Here is a 17,124-nt window from a genome sequence, read left to right as displayed (position 1 = left end):
TTGCAAGACATCTCATTTACCCAGTCTAAGAGGCAAATCATTGTAACATTATGGACTGATTAACGAATAAAGATTAACCTCTTTCAAAAAAGATTAACTGTCTTTAAATGACATTCTGAGTAACACAAACAACTTGTTAAGCAATTTTTCAAGTATGACACTTTATAGGTAGATGTAATAACAACAGTTTTAATTTTTCTGGAAGTATCTTGGTTGCGCTGCTGGCATATGCCTTTGCACAAAATACTAGTGTTTCGACAAAGATGCTTTCTTTCAGTACTGGACTGTCACAAATTGCCTGTGAACAACACATTCTGATGTTGGCTGCAGTACAGCTGCTTAAATGAATCTGAATCCTTGTTAAAATAAGTAAGATAAGACTGAATAAATGTCCTAGTTTTCAGGAGGGTTTTTTTTAGAACAAGGCATCTCAAAGTCGTGAGCACATTTTCTTCAGAATGTTTAACTTTTTAAAATCTGAGGCCTCTGAATTAATGGACCTTGAGCAAAGATGATGCCAAACTGTGGAAAGTGGCCGTTAAATTTCACCATAGAAAATTCACCTGAACTGTGCACTATAACTGGTTTTTTAGGCAAGCCTGAAACATTTTTCATTTGTGCAATGTGCTATCTTCATTTATTCTTCACCAGTAATGCATATACTAAATTTTACACATCTCAACAAATCTCACAAGTGTTCCCTTTATTATGATTTCAAAAGTATTCAAATGGACCTTGTGATTGCAGTATGCCAGAGTCAAGCAGAGGCCTAAAAAAATAGGCCCAGGGCTCAAAGGGTTAAGATTTAAGTAATGCTTTTAAAGTTTTAAGATGCAAGGTTAGCGGGTGGGAGATAACTTTGTGTCATAACTAACTATTGTGGCCAAACTCAGTGTCCTCAATCAAAAAGACTTAAACACATGAAAAATTGGGCACATTATAATGAAGGTCTGCAAAGAGTGCATGGTTTTGCTATCTGTGCTTTTTGGTGCAGTGATTACAAACAATGTGGAAGCAAATTGGGCTTCTAATAAAGTCCCATGCTACGTTCTTCTGTATTGCATTAGAGGCATTTGGCTGGAGGCCTAGAGTCTTGTCATGAGGCCTTGTACTGCAGTCTGTGTGTGTTTTTGTCAGGGTAGGGTTCAATTCACTTTCAGCAGTGTGTTTGCTGATGCATGTGCCAGGTGTCTACAGGAGAGGGGAAGAGATTGATGATGAGCGCTGATGTCGCATGCCCTGATATGAGTCGCCTCATCAACCTCAAATTCATTGCCTGCTTCTGGCCTCCAACACCATCTGTCACTGACACCACCAGTTCTTCAAAGGTTGCAATGCACGTTTTACAGCTAATATTCAAGGGGGTAAATAGTTTCTGAATAGCAGACAATGAGAGTCTGGGACAACAATCACCACAATGTGCACACATCTTTCACACAGAATCCATTTTCAAAGGGGGCCATAAGACTTCCCACCATAAGTCTTTATAAGCCTAATAAGTGTGGCCAGTCAAGTCCTTCTCTTAGCATCATTTATGTTGACTTGTAAGACCATATTTATAAAGGTGGATGGGTGTGTTAGCCCACCACACATTACTTATGAGGGGACAGTGTTTCATTCAGATGGCCTGCGCAGTGCATTCAAAATGTTTAAGGAACGGGGAAGGATGGGAGCCAAGCAATTTAGGCCATATTTGCATGGTGGCTGAGCATGCATGGCATTTTCCTTCATGCCGGTGAAATACTTTTAATAAATGTGGCAGTTCTTATTATTTTTAACTGATTTTTATTATCTTTTTACCAGTTTTTAAGTCTTTCTTTAAAAACCCTTATTATTTTAATTGACATTATAACACAGATGGTTTTATTTGGACTGAGTACTGAAATCAAACAAGGATTTAAATGGCTGCCTTGGTGCCTCCTAATAACAACCTGGAATTTAAAAACTTTAACAAGCAGATCACCAACCTCAAAGAAGATATCTGTAAGCTCTCTAATGAACTGAAGTCCTAAAATGAAATGCTAAATACTCTAATGGACTCGGGCCACCAACAGTCCATGCACATCATGCATGTTTTTATGTGTTTGTATGACCTGTGAATCTGGCCAAGAGGTCACAAAACTAGAAAAAACAGTTATAAATTAATATACCATTAAATAAATTGTGTAATTGCTTAAAAAAAGCAAAAACAAAACAATAAAACATTTTTTTATTTGCCTTCATACAGAAAATGATAATAGGTTGATATAGCGTGCAGCAAATCCAAACTATTGTCAAGCAAATATGAAAAGAAAGACAAAAAAACAACAGATGGAGCCATACTGTAGATTATCATGTGGGCGCTAGAGTCCTGCACACATCATCAAGTCCCAGCTATGCATTGTATTGCAGGAACCTTATGGTGCAATTACTTGTGCTTCCCTCCTCTGAGAAAGTGGCGTGGGTGGAAAAAGCTTCTGTTAATCATGAGCTCTATTTTATCACTTCCAGGTACAGACCCTTTGCTGTGCTGAGCGAGGGAGCTGCATTAGCAGACTTGCTAAGAGATCCCCAGCCTGCATTACCATAATTATGGCCAGAATGCCACCATTCATCTTTTCCTATCGCCCAGTGTTTGAAACATTTCGATTTTTCAGCTGTGCCTCAAGACCCTGCAACCCTGCTCAGCCCAATACCAACAATGTGAGAAAAAAAAAAGTTAATTAAATGGAACAAAAGGCCATCCACATGTAGTCATCACATCTTGTCTTAGCAGTTTGTACAGGGAAACATCCCTGACAGCATGCCCCAACCCCCTGCAAAGGTTCATTTGTCTCTAATGTACATTACTATAAGAGAGAGGAAGCATTTGTCTTTGTGTGAGAGATAGAAAGCACAAAACAAAGAGAGAAATGGAACCATTGCTGTGAGGTGTATGTGTTCTCCAGTGTGTGTATTTCATTAAATGCAAGCGTGGTGCGCCGGTGTTAAACTGTGAGTGGCCGAGCAGGCGGTAGAGTGTGAGTCAGTGCGGGGGTGCGGACATGGAGTGAGGGTAAGGGGCCAACTAATGCTGAGTGGCAGTTGATAATGCCAGACCGTTATATCAGCATCTGCCCTCCAGCTCCATGCTTACCTCTCTGAGTTTGCTGCCACCATCATGGATTTCAACAAAGATGCACACACACATATGTACACACATACACACATACACATATGCACACAGAAACATGACTGCTTTGCAAACAGTTTGCATTCTGCAGCAAACAGTCCCTCGTGCACAATCTAATCAAACAGAGGTTATGTGGTGCCTCAAGGCAGTGTTACAAATTATGTCACTTTTTGATGTGTGCATATCTCATCTGCTGACACAAACCACATATTTGCACACAGAGATGAAGCAAAACTATGCATCAGAACAAATGAAGCTCCATTTTAGTCTCCAGGTAGCAACTATATTTCCATTTCTGATGCTTCCAGGACTATCATTGCATCACAAAGACCTCAGATGAGGTCTCATCTGTACATTCTATGTATCTTGTCACATTAAAGGTGTAAAATATTTAAAACTTCTTCAGTCAGGTTGAATAAAAACTGCTCAACAAAGATGTCCTTATGTGACTGATCTACAGCTAATATCCAATTAACCTTTGAGCATCACACTGATAAAACTGAACACCTGTCTGTGATTACCTGTACACAAAGTGCAAAAAAATAACTCATAATATTATATAAACATGAAGAAAAAATGCACCCATAAATACAGCTCACACCTGGAAGTTGAAGCCATGAGTCAGTGAGAAAATAACTCGTATTGAGGGCTGACAGCTGAATTTAGTTGCACACAAGGCCAGAGCGGGAGCTTGGCAATGACAAATGAAGTGTATGGAAATGAGCTCGGCTTGAACATTAGGAATAAGCTTGTTTCTACATTATCAAGTGCACGGATGCCTGTAATGACAGTACAGTGTCTTACTTTAACTCTAGAAAGCTGAACAACAGAAATAATTGTAAATTTATTTATTTTTTACCTTGAGCACAAAAATTGTGCCATTACGCCCGACCTTGGGAATGACTGGTTGGCAGTGGAGGTGGAAGCTGTTTTTCATTTTCTAACAAATTGAGCAAAAGGGAAGCTGAAAAAATATATATAGATGAATTCTTTAGTGAGTAATAAAAGACTCCCTGCACAACCCAAAGTTGTTTATTCAAAGGAAACCTTTGATTTTTATCGAGATGTGTCAGGCAAGATGCGAGAGGTTTAAACCCTTCAGGCAGACTCATGTCAGTTCTACACTGCTACGCTTCAGCAAAGCAGTTGATTTTTTCTGTGCCTTAGTATTGATAATGATCAGAATTACAGCCAAAATCAGTCATTTAGAATCTGCTTTTAGCTTACAGTGCAGTTTAGGAGTATGAGTAGAAAATGGCATGCTAAAATAATGTGTAGGTAATGCATGAGTCATGATGACTTTACAAACCCTGAATTAATACAGGATGGGTCATAAATTCCTGTTAGTCATCTTAACAAAAATTGTATAATTTCATCTGATTGTTAATTTGGTTAATTGGTTCCTCCAGTGGAGGCAAAAATCCATACCATTAATACAGATTAAAGATATGTGCAAGAATGTGAACCAATAGTTGTGATTGGCTTTGAAATGTGTTATGGGACCTTTTTTATGGTGCAAATGGTTACAGAGTTCTAATACGACAGACCAGAAGAATCAGGGTATAAACATCAGCATTGATTCTAAAGCACAAATTTGTGGAGAAACCTCCCAAATGGATTTTTGGAAATTAAAAGCTGAGTTGTGGAAAGTAACTCAGGGGTCAGTTTCTGACCTGAACATTTTTCTATTTAGCTGCCTGTCCACACATGCACTTCACAGCTGGAATCTCATTCTCAAGACTGGAAATACTCTAGAGTAGCTGTTAGAGGATGCAAGAGGACAAGATGCAAAAAGTAGACTATATACTATACTATATATTTTTTTGTTGTTGTTTGTTTTTTTTTTTTTTGTTGTTGTTTATTTTTAGGCTCCCCACTTACCCACAGAATGGACTATTCTTCAGTGGTATACTCCAAAACATATACATGTATACATGTATAAGCACAAACTCACATAAAGACGTATATATATATATATATATATATATATATATATATATATATATATATATGGCTTGCCACAGTATGATAAAACCAAAGAACATTATTTGACCATGATAATGGTTTGAAGTAGAATATCACAAGTATACTTCAGTGCTTAACCCAGTAGTAATTCTGCCCATTCCTCATTTAAAAACTTTCTTTTCTTTTTAGTTCAGTGGAGCCTTGATGTTTGGTTTTGTTTTTGTTGTGTTTTTTTAAGTGTAGAGTGATAGTAGTTGAGTTAAGAGTGTGGCTGACATACAGCAAAAGGCTTGAGCTGAGATGAATCCTAGGTTGTTTTGGCAGGGACTAAGCTTTGGTACATTCTACACCTACTCAAGCAGGTGAATAACAATGTTCTCTTTTTCCAACAATCTCAGACTAAGTGAGTGTGAGCCATATTTTGGGAGCTATATTTTTCTCAGTACACATCCTCAAGCATGACAGTTCTGTATATGAATGTCAATTATGTCTTTAAACATGTCTCTCCAGTCTTCCACTGATTTAAATATATCTATATTTGCAAGAGACAACGAGACTGAATAATAGTAAATATTAGAAAGTCTAAAAGCTTCACCAAATGCATTGTTTGACATTTTTCTTTTGTTGTTTTTATTTTGTAATACAGTTTTTGATGGTATGAAAATTAATGTATGATAGTCAAATATGCTCATAGTCAGAGAGCAGTTCTTCATACATTCTGCTTTCATTCATGCATGTAATCATCATACATTACTTTAGCATTTACTTGCCCTTATTATAAGTGTTATTGATTTAAGTACAAATAGTCATTGACTTGTGGTGTGAAAGGGAATGCAGATGAAGCACAGTGTGCCTCTGACAGAGGGAGAGCAGCCAGAAATAATGGGACACAGGATGGGAAATTGTGCAGTCCCTGGCAATTGGGCACAAATTGAGTGGCAAAGCATGGCTGCTCCTATAGCCCATGAACCATGCAGCCACAGTGTCTCGGGGCCACCTCAGACAAAAACCAGCATGCTGGAGAAATGGGCATCTAGATTCCACACATTTTTTATCTGAAGCTGCAGATGCAAGTCATTGATTATTTGGAGAACCCTGCCAATTTACCTTAATTGGTTGTCTGTGAACAGGTCACTCTTTTTTTTCCTTCATGCCTGAATTTGAAAGGAACTGAGGCAGAGACAAGATGGAGCAAGGGAGGAAGTTGCAACACACTAACCTTTAATGTGTACGAAGGAAAATGACTTTTTAGAGCACCAGCTCTATCACTACAATTTTCCCTTTTCATTGAGGAAAGTACTATTTCATTCATGCCATTTCCGTTCATTCATCAGCTGGGGCCAGCCTAGACTCACAGTGCCATCTCCCCACCAACACTCTTATCAATGGAAGTGACGTCAGCACTGCCTGCAGCTGGGGGGTGGCGGTGGGGGATCACGTGGTCCAAGGAGGGTATATACAATAAAGTTGCGCTGATCGTGGTGCTGAAAACATTCACTCAATTGTACAATAGCGCCAGTACCGTTGCGATACAAACACACCTTAAAACTAAAGAAAGGGGGAGAAAAAGAAAAAAGAAAGAAAAAAGAACGTCAGTTTGGCCTTTTTCGTCTTGATGTTGGTCACATGCTGAAGAGAGAGGGGGGAAAACAGAAATTCTCTCAGATGATCTACTATTCATGATATATTCTTGGCTTTTCCCGTACGTTGCGAGTTTCACCACTTCCCCACCCCCAAGTGGGACTCCAGGTAAGTGAAACGAAAACTAATTTTGAATCATTCACAAAGAAAATCTGGGCAGATAGGAGATTTTCTGACAGTTAATTATCTAACTGTTGCCAGATTATATGTGTAATCTGTAGAAAATTAAGAAGCTTTAAGAAGAGGTTTTAATGCTTCAGGAAAATGTCAGAATTTATTTTAAAATCGCAACTTTTTATCGCTACAAATAATTATTCCACTGCAACTGGGCGACGGTTGATTATCTGATTGTAAAGCAAACATCATCTTCGTTTTTTTAAAACGAAATTTCACTAATTATATTATGTGCCGTTAGATAATCGAGTGTGCATTTACAGTTTTCAAGAATTTCCTCTTTGATCTATTTAGTTTTTTTTTAATCATTAAAGAAACATATTTATAAAAGGAAAAGTTCATATTATTGCATTAAAATGAAGGCTGTAAGTAAATAACGCTGGAAATCCAGCCAAAAAAACAATTGCATTTACTTTATTTTTATTTCAATAAAATTAAGTAATCCACTGCTAGGTGCAGATATTTATGATTAATACATATATCTATGCAGCAGCCTCTCCGTACCCCTGCTATAATTCGCCTGATTTTTTAATGCCACCAAAATTAGGTATATTTTTAGAATAAATAAAAATAGCTTTAAAAACACATTTTAAACAGTTTCGTCTATCGGTTTCCCTTTATTATCATCATCCAATTAAATCTTTAATGGGAAGTCAGATGCCTTACCATTAATGTATTTTCGCAATTGCGGATCCAGTGTGATAAGTGGAAATCATTTAAATTTGAGCTCTGTGGCCGAAATTTTGCGCTTGTTTGTTTCCCCCCACTGTCACTAAGGAAAACACGCACGTTCCCAGAAGGACAAAGACGTGTGGTCCTACTGGCTGCTCTTCCTGTCCCTTGCGAAAATGGGCTTTCTTCTCCTAAATTAAACATCCAGTTCATTTACAATTTGGCCGGGCCACTCAGGGACCGTAGGGTTAAATAACTCAGCCGTAGCCACAAGCTTTACGCATGACTTCCCGGTGCGTGCCATCTTTATACAAGCGCCCCTGTCGAATCTTTTTGACGCATGGAAAACCAGGACCACTGCGAAAACAGGGACAAACCTGGGATCAGTTAGAGTATTCTGTATATCATTTTGAAGAACTAGCACAAAAAATGGAAGGTGTGCGCGTCCTGATTGCGTTGGCTTGGAGGAAGAGGTGAGATTTCTTTTCTTTTATCAAAGAAACAGACCTTTCAGTTCTTCGATGTGTTTTCTTTTATTTTCGAACAATCCGCTCTGTTAAATCAGGATCTTGAGAGAATATACCAGAGCACCAGTCATTCTTAATTAAAATATCCGCGCCCTGTAAAGATAATGACTGGGTCGGCGCGCGGTTTGAAAGAGAAAAAAATGGCCAGTGTTTAGGTCCAAAACGCAAATTATGTAGGCTACATGGTCGATTGTCTTCATCATAAAATACATTTACGGATTAATTCCAGTGGATAGCGACTGGTTTGCAGTCAAGCTTCATCTACACGTGTCCGTATTCACTGTTAGACAGTAACGCCAAATAATCTAATTGATACAAAATAATGAAACTAAGACAGATTTTCCGGGTAGAAAATGAAAAAAAAAAAAAAAAAACGCTCTGGTATTTGTGGCCCCATACTGCTTTGTCTGACTTTTTGTTCACAAAATAGAATTACACAGAAATTATGCTTAAAATATTATTATTTATTTATGAATGGATTAATTCATTAATTAATTTTTTACTAATTCTTTAATTAATTTATCGTCTGTCTTCATGACCTCGCTGTCAAGAGATCAGTTGCTTTTTGCGTTATAAATTGAATATCTTAATCCCAGTTTAAATCTCGGACTGGTTCTTTCTGTTCTTGCATCTTTGAGTCAATGAAATATATCTTATTTCTTTACATCTGCAGTTTCATTCAAATAAACAAGAAAGCTGTATATTATTCAAACAATCCTCGTATCCATTACAGTTTTAGAGAAAAACGGCAACAGATTGAATTTTTTCTCATGTCTTTTCTTCCCCTCTCTCTTGTTCCTTTCTTCTTCCTCAGGTGCTTAACCCACCTCCTGCCAGTTCTGCATGGTCATGACCTGTCATCACGCCTCTTCCACAGCCCACCTCATCCTATTGGTCCTGCTCATTGTCACTCCACATCTAGCTCGTGCTGCCCCTGCGTGGGGCGAGGGAGGGGCGGGAGGGGTGGAGGGGCACACCCGGACTGACGGTAAAGAGGACAGCCTTCCCTCCTTTCGCTCGCCCCCAACCCAGAGTCTTTCTGGGTCTGACAATGTGTCGGTAGACCAGGGCCAGGGCCTGGGTCAAAATAATCAATTAGAGAAAATGACAGATCCTGCACAGGTGCTCGCCATTCTTTTGAAGTCCCTGGACCACCCAGTGGAAAGTGAAAACCAGGCGAGCAGAAACAGAGACTGGGAAGAGAATCAAAATCAGATGCAACCTTCCACTGAAGGCTTGGAGGGTAGCAAGATAAGAAGAGCAGAGCAGACAGAGAGAGAGAGGGGGGTGGAGGAGGACCAAGAGGCGCAAGGGGCTGATAAGGCTATTGAAAAGCTAATTTTAGGCCATTTGACAGCTGCTCAGAGGGATGACTTGAATGAAAAGGAGGAGGAGGATAAAACAAGGCCAGAGGAGGATCAAAGGTGGTCTACGGAGGATGTGAGTTCTGATAGTGTAAGTGAGGAAAGAAGGAAAGAGGAAGAAGAGGGGCAAGAGGAGGAAAATGATTTAGAAAGTGCCCTTGACAAGATCAAATCTGGTTCCATCTTACAGGTAGAAGATCCTTCTTTACAACGCAAAATTAGGGGCTACTTCCAAAACATTGACTTGGGTCTCCAAGACAATGAGATCCTGCCTCCTCTGAAGGGCTACAAGGCATACAACACTCAGCTAGCACGAGCTGGAAAAAAACAGCACTGGCAGGAGAACCAGTCTCGCAACAGACCAATAAAGGGGGGCAACTTCATGGATGACTTTGAGAATGAAGGAGAGGCGTTAGAGGAGGAGATTGAAGAAGAAGAGGAGAGCCTCTCCCACATGGAGGAGGAGGCGAGGGCACGTGCAGAAAAACAGGAAGTTCTCCGGCAGCAGGAGGAGGCAGAACGAGCCAGGGAGGAAGAGCAGAGGCTGGCAGACATAGCTTCTGACATGGTGCTGCAGTACATGGGAAAGCAGCAACAATCCTACCTGAAGCCTCGGCAGAAGAGCAGCAACACCGCAGAGGACAAGCGATCAGAGGAAGTCCTCCCTGATGAAGATGACCTGGACCAACAAATGATTGACAGGCTGATTGAAATCAGCAGCAAGCTGCACCTGCCTGCTGATGATGTGATTGAAATTATAAGTGATGTGGAGGAGAAAAAAAAGAAAAGGAAAGAACTGCAGCAGCTGCCAATTAACAACAACCCTGTTGCACCACGATTTAGACCTCTGGTACCCCCTCCTCTGGCTGCCCCACCTATTTACCACTATACAGCTTCAAAAAACCCCAAGAAAACCCCTTATAAGTACAACAAATCCAACAAGAAATGGCACAAAGACAAAATCAAGTCATACAAGCAGGACTATTGGTATAAGCCTCAGAAGCAGTTTGACTACTGGTATAAACCCCAGAAGCAGTTTTTAGCCTTTCCTTCCTATCCATACTACCAAAAGCCATACCGGGCCTATTACCCTGTTTACTTCCCATATCCTAAACAGTATTATGGCAAGCCCTCCCCCTCCAGAGAACAGCCCTTCAGCCCCCAGGAACTTGACCTCCAGGCTCCAAAGCGCAGGCACAGGGGTGGAAGTAAGAACCGTGGTCAGGGCTGGAGGCAGCAGCCACCCCCTCGCTTGCCTCTCACCCCTTATATCTCTAACTATATCCTTCCTCACCCACGGACCTACCAACCACTGCCCCCTCCTAAACCAATAATCACACCCAGGAGGGGCAGGCAACCCCCTTACTACTATCCACAAGACACACCAGGGGATGACTATGAGGAAGATGGGCTGGTGCCTCAGCTTGACAGTGAGGAGGAACTGGAAAACTTTATTGAGCGGATCTACATGAAGCGCAGAATGTATTGAGAGACGTCTTTGGACATTGTCATATCAGAGGGACTGACTGAGATGGGGTAGATTTAACGTAGCTGGAGGGAGGCAAAATCAGAGGAAAATAAAGACTCAGAAGAGATTTGTTTTGAGCCTGATGGAAATTTAAGGTCTGATGAGTAAAACTTTAGATTTCTGTTGTTATTCACTGTAATTTTGTTGATTTTCTCAGACAGGGAGAGAATGATGAGGTCCCACTTTAAAGCTCCCTGTAACCATGATCAGCCTCTTGCTCAGTTTACATTTTGAACAGAACGTACCATGGTGTATGTCTGCCTCCATTCAGGTTGATCTCTGATGCTCCTGTATATTTCAGAGAATTATAGAAGACACACATACACACAGATAAACATGCATATGCACAGAGGCATGCATGCACATCAGCACACCTACATAACGTCACAGTTTTGACATTTTCATAAGCAGATATGTCCACTGTAAAAGAACTGTGTTTTTAAAACCACTTTGTATCTTTTGTTTTATATTCTGTATATCATTTTACAAATCTAAAGCAGTTCATTGACTTCTTAGCTATACAAAAAGTGAACACTGCTATTGTCAAATGTTGACAGTATATTTTTGTTGTATTTGATGTGTGTAGATGCCTTTCTTATGCCCGATTGGATCAATTTTAAACAGCTGCAATTTTAATACACACATTTCAGTTTTTCAAACTCAAGATTCAGATTTTTGCCTTACAAGCACCATGGTTCTATAAGAGAAATATCACATTGCATATTTTAATTATCACAAGTGGTCCTGATGTAGAAACCCTGTGGGCTCCAAAAGCACAAACTTAAACACTAAACACTTCCAACCTGGTGGACCAAGGGTTTTCAATCATTTTGGGATCCAGAAGTGATTATGTCAATACATATATATGGCAGATCCACCACAATAAGTATAATCAAAATCATACCATTGTCATTGTTTACCTCAAATTCAATTTTCTCGTTAATTTCTCTTTTTTTTCCCCCACACTGGGCTGTTTGGTCATGTTTATTGCATTATTTCTCTAGTTTTGCTTCTTAAAAAAAGAAAAAGAATACTTGAAATCACAGTAAGTGTTCTGCAGCCTTTTTAAAACAGATTTCCACCAAGAGGCTACAAGCATTCTGTTCATTTTCAGAAGAAATTCATTGAAAAGCTTCAGGCCGGGAAGTCAGGGATTGTGCTTAAACCGTTAAATGCACGTCTTTCTACTTGCATCATAAAAAATGAACAAAAAAATAGAACAAAAAAAGAGGAAAAAAAAATAAAACAGTATGGAGAATTCAAAATGGTTGTTTTCTCTGAATAAACTGTGAACATAAAAAATAAAAAAAAAATCTCAAAGGAGGGCCACTGTGTCCACAGTGAAGCCATCTGTCTTGTAAAAGGAGAGTGTTGTTGTTGATGTCACCTTTAGCATTGTAAGATGTACAGTGTGAAATAAATATGCCCGTGCAATGTGTAAATAACAGCATGATGATTACTAGTTTTGCTATATGATAAAAAATAAAAGCAATTATTTTATTAAAGTTCAGTTTTTTAATGGCTTTTTGGAGAGTGCTAACTTGTATTTATACTGCAGCAAGACAGCTTGGTTCTTCAATAATAAAACAGATCCAAATGTACAAAAGACAACCAGATGAAGCTTAGTGACAGCAGGAGTCATATATGTCACACTCACATCAATATGGAGACAAAGAAAAATCTTATAGAGGGGGTTTAATTATCTTCTCAACTAGTCAAAATGAGGACCAAAAACCAGAATGAATACAGATGAAAAGGGGGAGAAAAAACTGAAGAATGGAAAAATTCAGAAGGAGGGAGGGAAATGGTAACTGCAGTGATTGATGAGTCACATGATTGGTGGATGAGTCATCCATCTGTACACTTTACTGCGCAGGACCACATTCACACACACACAAGCACACACATTTGCACATTCTCTTTGAGCTGTATAGTAATTTAGCTGCTGGCATTCAAGATAAAGATTGAGTCATGTTCGCTTCTGCCTCGAGCCTGCCAGTCGGCCAGTAGAAAGGTTTTTTTTTTTTTTTTTTTTTTGGTAGATGGGTTTTGCCATATCTTGTTTTCACACCTCCCCCTCACTCTCACATCACAGAGGCAATATGCCCTCCTGCCGTAATTCCTTGAAGTGCTTCTGGTTGCAGCTTGTTTGGCATCTAAACAAACTTTACACATGCTGTCAGCAGTACAAACACTGACAGTGATTAGCAGCCTGTCAGTATGGTCTCAATAATGTTATCTTTCCAGCTTGTTCTTCTTTTGGTTTGAATGGTACCTTTCATAGCTTCATCTTGGCTTGTTAAGTTATTCCTGAACAGCATGTTAGAAATTCAAACATCCATCTTACAAGATCATATCTGGTTATTCAGTGGCTGCCTGTAAGAGTGAATGTGTTTATTTTTTTGTGGCACTGGTTTTTTTTGTTAAGGGTGAGCAACAATGCTGACTGCTGCTCTTCAGTGAGTTGAAGGTAGAGACATGTAAAATATGCAAACATTGTCAATGAGACTACAACAGGAGCCAGTAAGTCAGTAAGTGATGTTTTCTGAAGCAGTTAATGACATGCAGCAATGTATTCATATGACCTCTGCTTTGTTAGTAGGATAAGGCACAGGAATAATTTGGCATTTTAAATATTCATGTTAAGATAAGAGGATCAGTACCATTCCTGTATCTCCTGAATCTGAAATCAATGACAACATATCCCTCAGGTTAATAATACAGCAAGGTAAATTGTGAAAACTTTACAAGACAACAATCCTTTTATTGTGCAGAAGGACCTAAAATGGGCTCCATCGTCCCCATTTTTCCATCACATCTATCCCTACTGATGTAATTGAGTAGAAGTGGATAGCATTCCTCATCTCACTAAGCCAGAAAATATAGGATCTAAAACATGCAGTATGTTAATTTAGTGAGAGTCCAGTTTACCTAATGAAGCTGTTCAGTTGTTTTAACCCAACCAAACAACAGGCATAAGAAAAAGTAAATAAAAATAAATGTAAAATTCAGAACAAAATAAAGACCAGCCTAAGCTGTCTGCTGTTGATGGTGTTAGTTTGTATTATAAATTTGAATGAGTAGATTGTGTAGATTGATAAACTACTATTTTTATTCTTTTTTTCTTAATAATTAGTCATGCGAAGTTTTAAAGAATTATGTTTCTTTTATGTTTTTCACAATTTATTATATTTATTATATGGAAATTTTAAGTTTTTATTCATTCTTCTTTTATTCATAGCATTAATTTGGCATTAATTGTTCATTATGTTCCCAAATGTTTTACAGGTTTGTATTAGAATGTATGGGTTAGTGATTTATTGATGCCTCTTATTAGCAATTTGTGTTCAATAACTAAATACTTAATAAAATTTATTCAGATTTTGTCCCTCACTTGGTTGATTTTGCACATAGTACAGGTAAGCAGATCTGCCAGGTTTGTTACTCAGATTTAAGCTGGGTATACCCACACATTGTAGTTTATGAATGAGACGCTTCACAAAGTCTTCTTTCATACCTTACAAGCTGTGAACAAAAAGAACATTTTGCGTTGCTTCTATTCAAATTCCCACGCTCACTGTTTGTGCATACGGCACAATTGAGATTTACATTTTTTTAAAGCATAATAAGATCATTGTGTGTCAAGCTTTTAGATCACAATATGTTCTTACAGTAATCATTTCTATTTTTCCTAGTGGGCGTGCTATAATTAAAATGCAATTTTAATTTTTCAAAAGCCTCCAACTCTCACAGGCACAAAATCTGGTATGCATCCAGCTCCTGGCACAGAGGAGTCAGACAGCACAACAATTCATCAGTAATGGCCCCAAGAAGCTCAAACGTTTACAGGAACAAAAATGTGAGGGAAAAATGACGACCATTATGAATAATTAATAGCTTTCAAAATCTGATTAAATTGTGATAATGGAATTTCTACAACACTGGAACTGGATTTCAGCAGGTAGTTTAAATGTATACATGATGTTAAACAATTAAAATTTGCATTTGCCCCTTTTGTCAAATTCTCTATTTAGTTATATAAAAGAAAAAGATTAACACCAGCAAAAGTTTTTTTTAAAGCGTTTGTACATACTTGGCTTGTGTGAAGACAGCATTAAATGGACACAAAATGGGTCCTATTAGGTTGCATGGCAACTAACTGTATCTTGTGTTATTTTTGCCCAGTAAATTATGTTTTTTATGTGCTGTTTTCTTTGGGGTTCTTTATATTCATGTCCTATTTTAACGCTCCATCGCTGTGTCGTGTTGCGAACATAATTATGCTGTTCTTACAAAAAGAACTTTCAATGAAGAGGAAAGATTTTGAGATGATTAAGGTTACACTTAAATGAAATAAGAATAAAACAAAAAACATGCACATCCTGCAAATCTTTGTGTTGCAGCTATAAGTTGCTTACAACATCGCTGCTCCTCTTTTAAACTTATTTTGCTAGTATAACTTTTAACTCATTGTGAACAGGGTGATTGACTTTGTTGGAGCTCTTAGCCTTGGAAAAAGTGGCTAATTGGTGTTTAAATAGGTCTTTTGGAATATTTGTTTTATATGAAATATCTAAAAAATAGCCATACTAATGTCATGTTTTATGTTTTTTTTTATTTCAGATGCTTCCATAAGTTTTCAAAACCACAGAAATCTAGAAGTTTTTTTATTTGTTTTTATTCTTGGCCATCATATCCAATTTCCATTCATTTTATCCTATTTTGCAACAACCAAACAGATAATTTATGGTATGCTAGTTCAGACAGATTACATTTTCCCACAAGTGGCACCTGGTAGCCTTCAAGCTAATGTATAAGGCAATGTTATAACATCACAAACATGTTCAAACTCCTCATAAAGTTGTTTTAAATAGCTTTGTGCTACCACAGCATTAACAGGAGCTGAAATTGCAGGTTATCTTAGCAATGAATGTTATGTTAGCTATCATTATTAGCAGCTATTTCCACTGGAAAGAAAGGACATAATGTAAATAAACTGGACTGAATGCAATGTTCAAAACGGACTAACTGCTTTGGTGATTAACATGATCTCTGACAAGTAAACAGATAAATGTAATGGTAATAAAGACACTAACCTCACCTTTTCATCACACCTATACACTGTCATGTAATTATTGTTACAGGAATTCCACACGCTGCACTTAACAGCTTTTCTCATCAAAATATCTTAAAATTTAAACAATTAAAAGTGTCAGCTGGTACAAGAGCAACATCCTGTCTGATCTTCAATAAACAGTTTTGTCGAAGTGCGCCTACATACTATTTGATTCAGGTGAGTACAAGAAAGTTAAATGCATATCAAAGATTAGTAAAAAAAAATAGACATAAATCCTTATAATTGCACATCCTTCTCTTTGAATTAATGTATGTTTGGACATTGTTTCAGGTTGAGACTGTTCCATAATTTCGCCCCACAGATTAAAATACATATTAGTTTTCTGTTCATTTGTGTTCTATGAATTTTTAAATGATGTTTTCTCTTTAATTGGTAAACTCCCTCTTGAACATTTTCTGGATGTTACCTATTGAATTATAATAAAACTGCAAGGTTAAGTTTAGAAAAAGATCATGGTTTTGACAAGAGCTTGAATCCTAATGGATAAAGGAAATTTGTATTGTTGATTTTTCATGGTTATATGAATTCTGTGCTTTAAAATCTAAGAAATCTATGCAAAATGGTACAATGGAGTGGGAGTCATTCTAGTAATAAACACAGCGGGGAAGAAGTTTACTGTAATCTGTGGAGGTTGTGGTTATTTCAGGCAAGTCATAGTTATGCAGACATTTAGTCTGTAACATGATAAATATTTGTTGCTGTGCTGGTAACTAATTAAATTAGACATATTATAACATGATATGATGCTCTTGCTGGCCTAGTTTACTTCATTGTCCTGTATATTTGACAAATACTGAAAAAGTCAAAGTAAAGATTGTGATGGTGGACCAGTGATATACATAAAACCAGTGTCTGATATTTGTAAAAGGAAAGTATTCCTATTCTCAAGCTTAAAATGATTTAATATGTACATTAAATCTGGTGTTTGGTTGAACTTTTTAAACATCTACTGGTGTCTAATATCA

General features: G+C 38.0%; 1 protein-coding gene across 2 annotated transcripts; it reads left to right on the top strand.

Moving 5' to 3' along the window:
- Nucleotides 1-6,619: 6,619 nt before the first annotated feature.
- On the top strand, nucleotides 6,620-12,469 carry si:dkey-175g6.2 (trichohyalin). 2 transcript variants are annotated; one of them, XM_042007611.1, is made up of 2 exons: nucleotides 6,620-6,865; nucleotides 8,945-12,469. In XM_042007611.1, the coding sequence occupies exon 2, from the start codon at nucleotides 8,974-8,976 to the stop codon at nucleotides 10,981-10,983; it is 2,010 nt and encodes a 669-aa protein (XP_041863545.1). In that variant the 5' UTR covers nucleotides 6,620-6,865; nucleotides 8,945-8,973; the 3' UTR covers nucleotides 10,984-12,469. The 2 variants fall into 2 exon arrangements, with proteins under 2 accessions (XP_041863545.1, XP_041863546.1); XM_042007612.1 differs by lacking the exon at nucleotides 6,620-6,865 and adding an exon at nucleotides 7,858-8,076.
- The last annotated feature ends 4,655 nt before the right edge of the window (nucleotides 12,470-17,124 follow it).

The sequence above is a fragment of the Melanotaenia boesemani genome, chromosome 15 (assembly GCF_017639745.1).
Source record: "Melanotaenia boesemani isolate fMelBoe1 chromosome 15, fMelBoe1.pri, whole genome shotgun sequence".
In the NCBI taxonomy this organism is placed as follows: Eukaryota; Metazoa; Chordata; class Actinopteri; order Atheriniformes; family Melanotaeniidae; genus Melanotaenia; species Melanotaenia boesemani.
Note: the sequence above shows the minus strand (reverse complement) of the source record. Positions and strands in the feature narration are given on the sequence as shown.

Bases quoted from the DNA above. Each gene is read 5' to 3' on its own strand.
- si:dkey-175g6.2 (XM_042007611.1), top strand. From the start codon at position 8,974: ATGGTCATGACCTGTCATCACGCCTCTTCCACAGCCCACCTCATCCTA.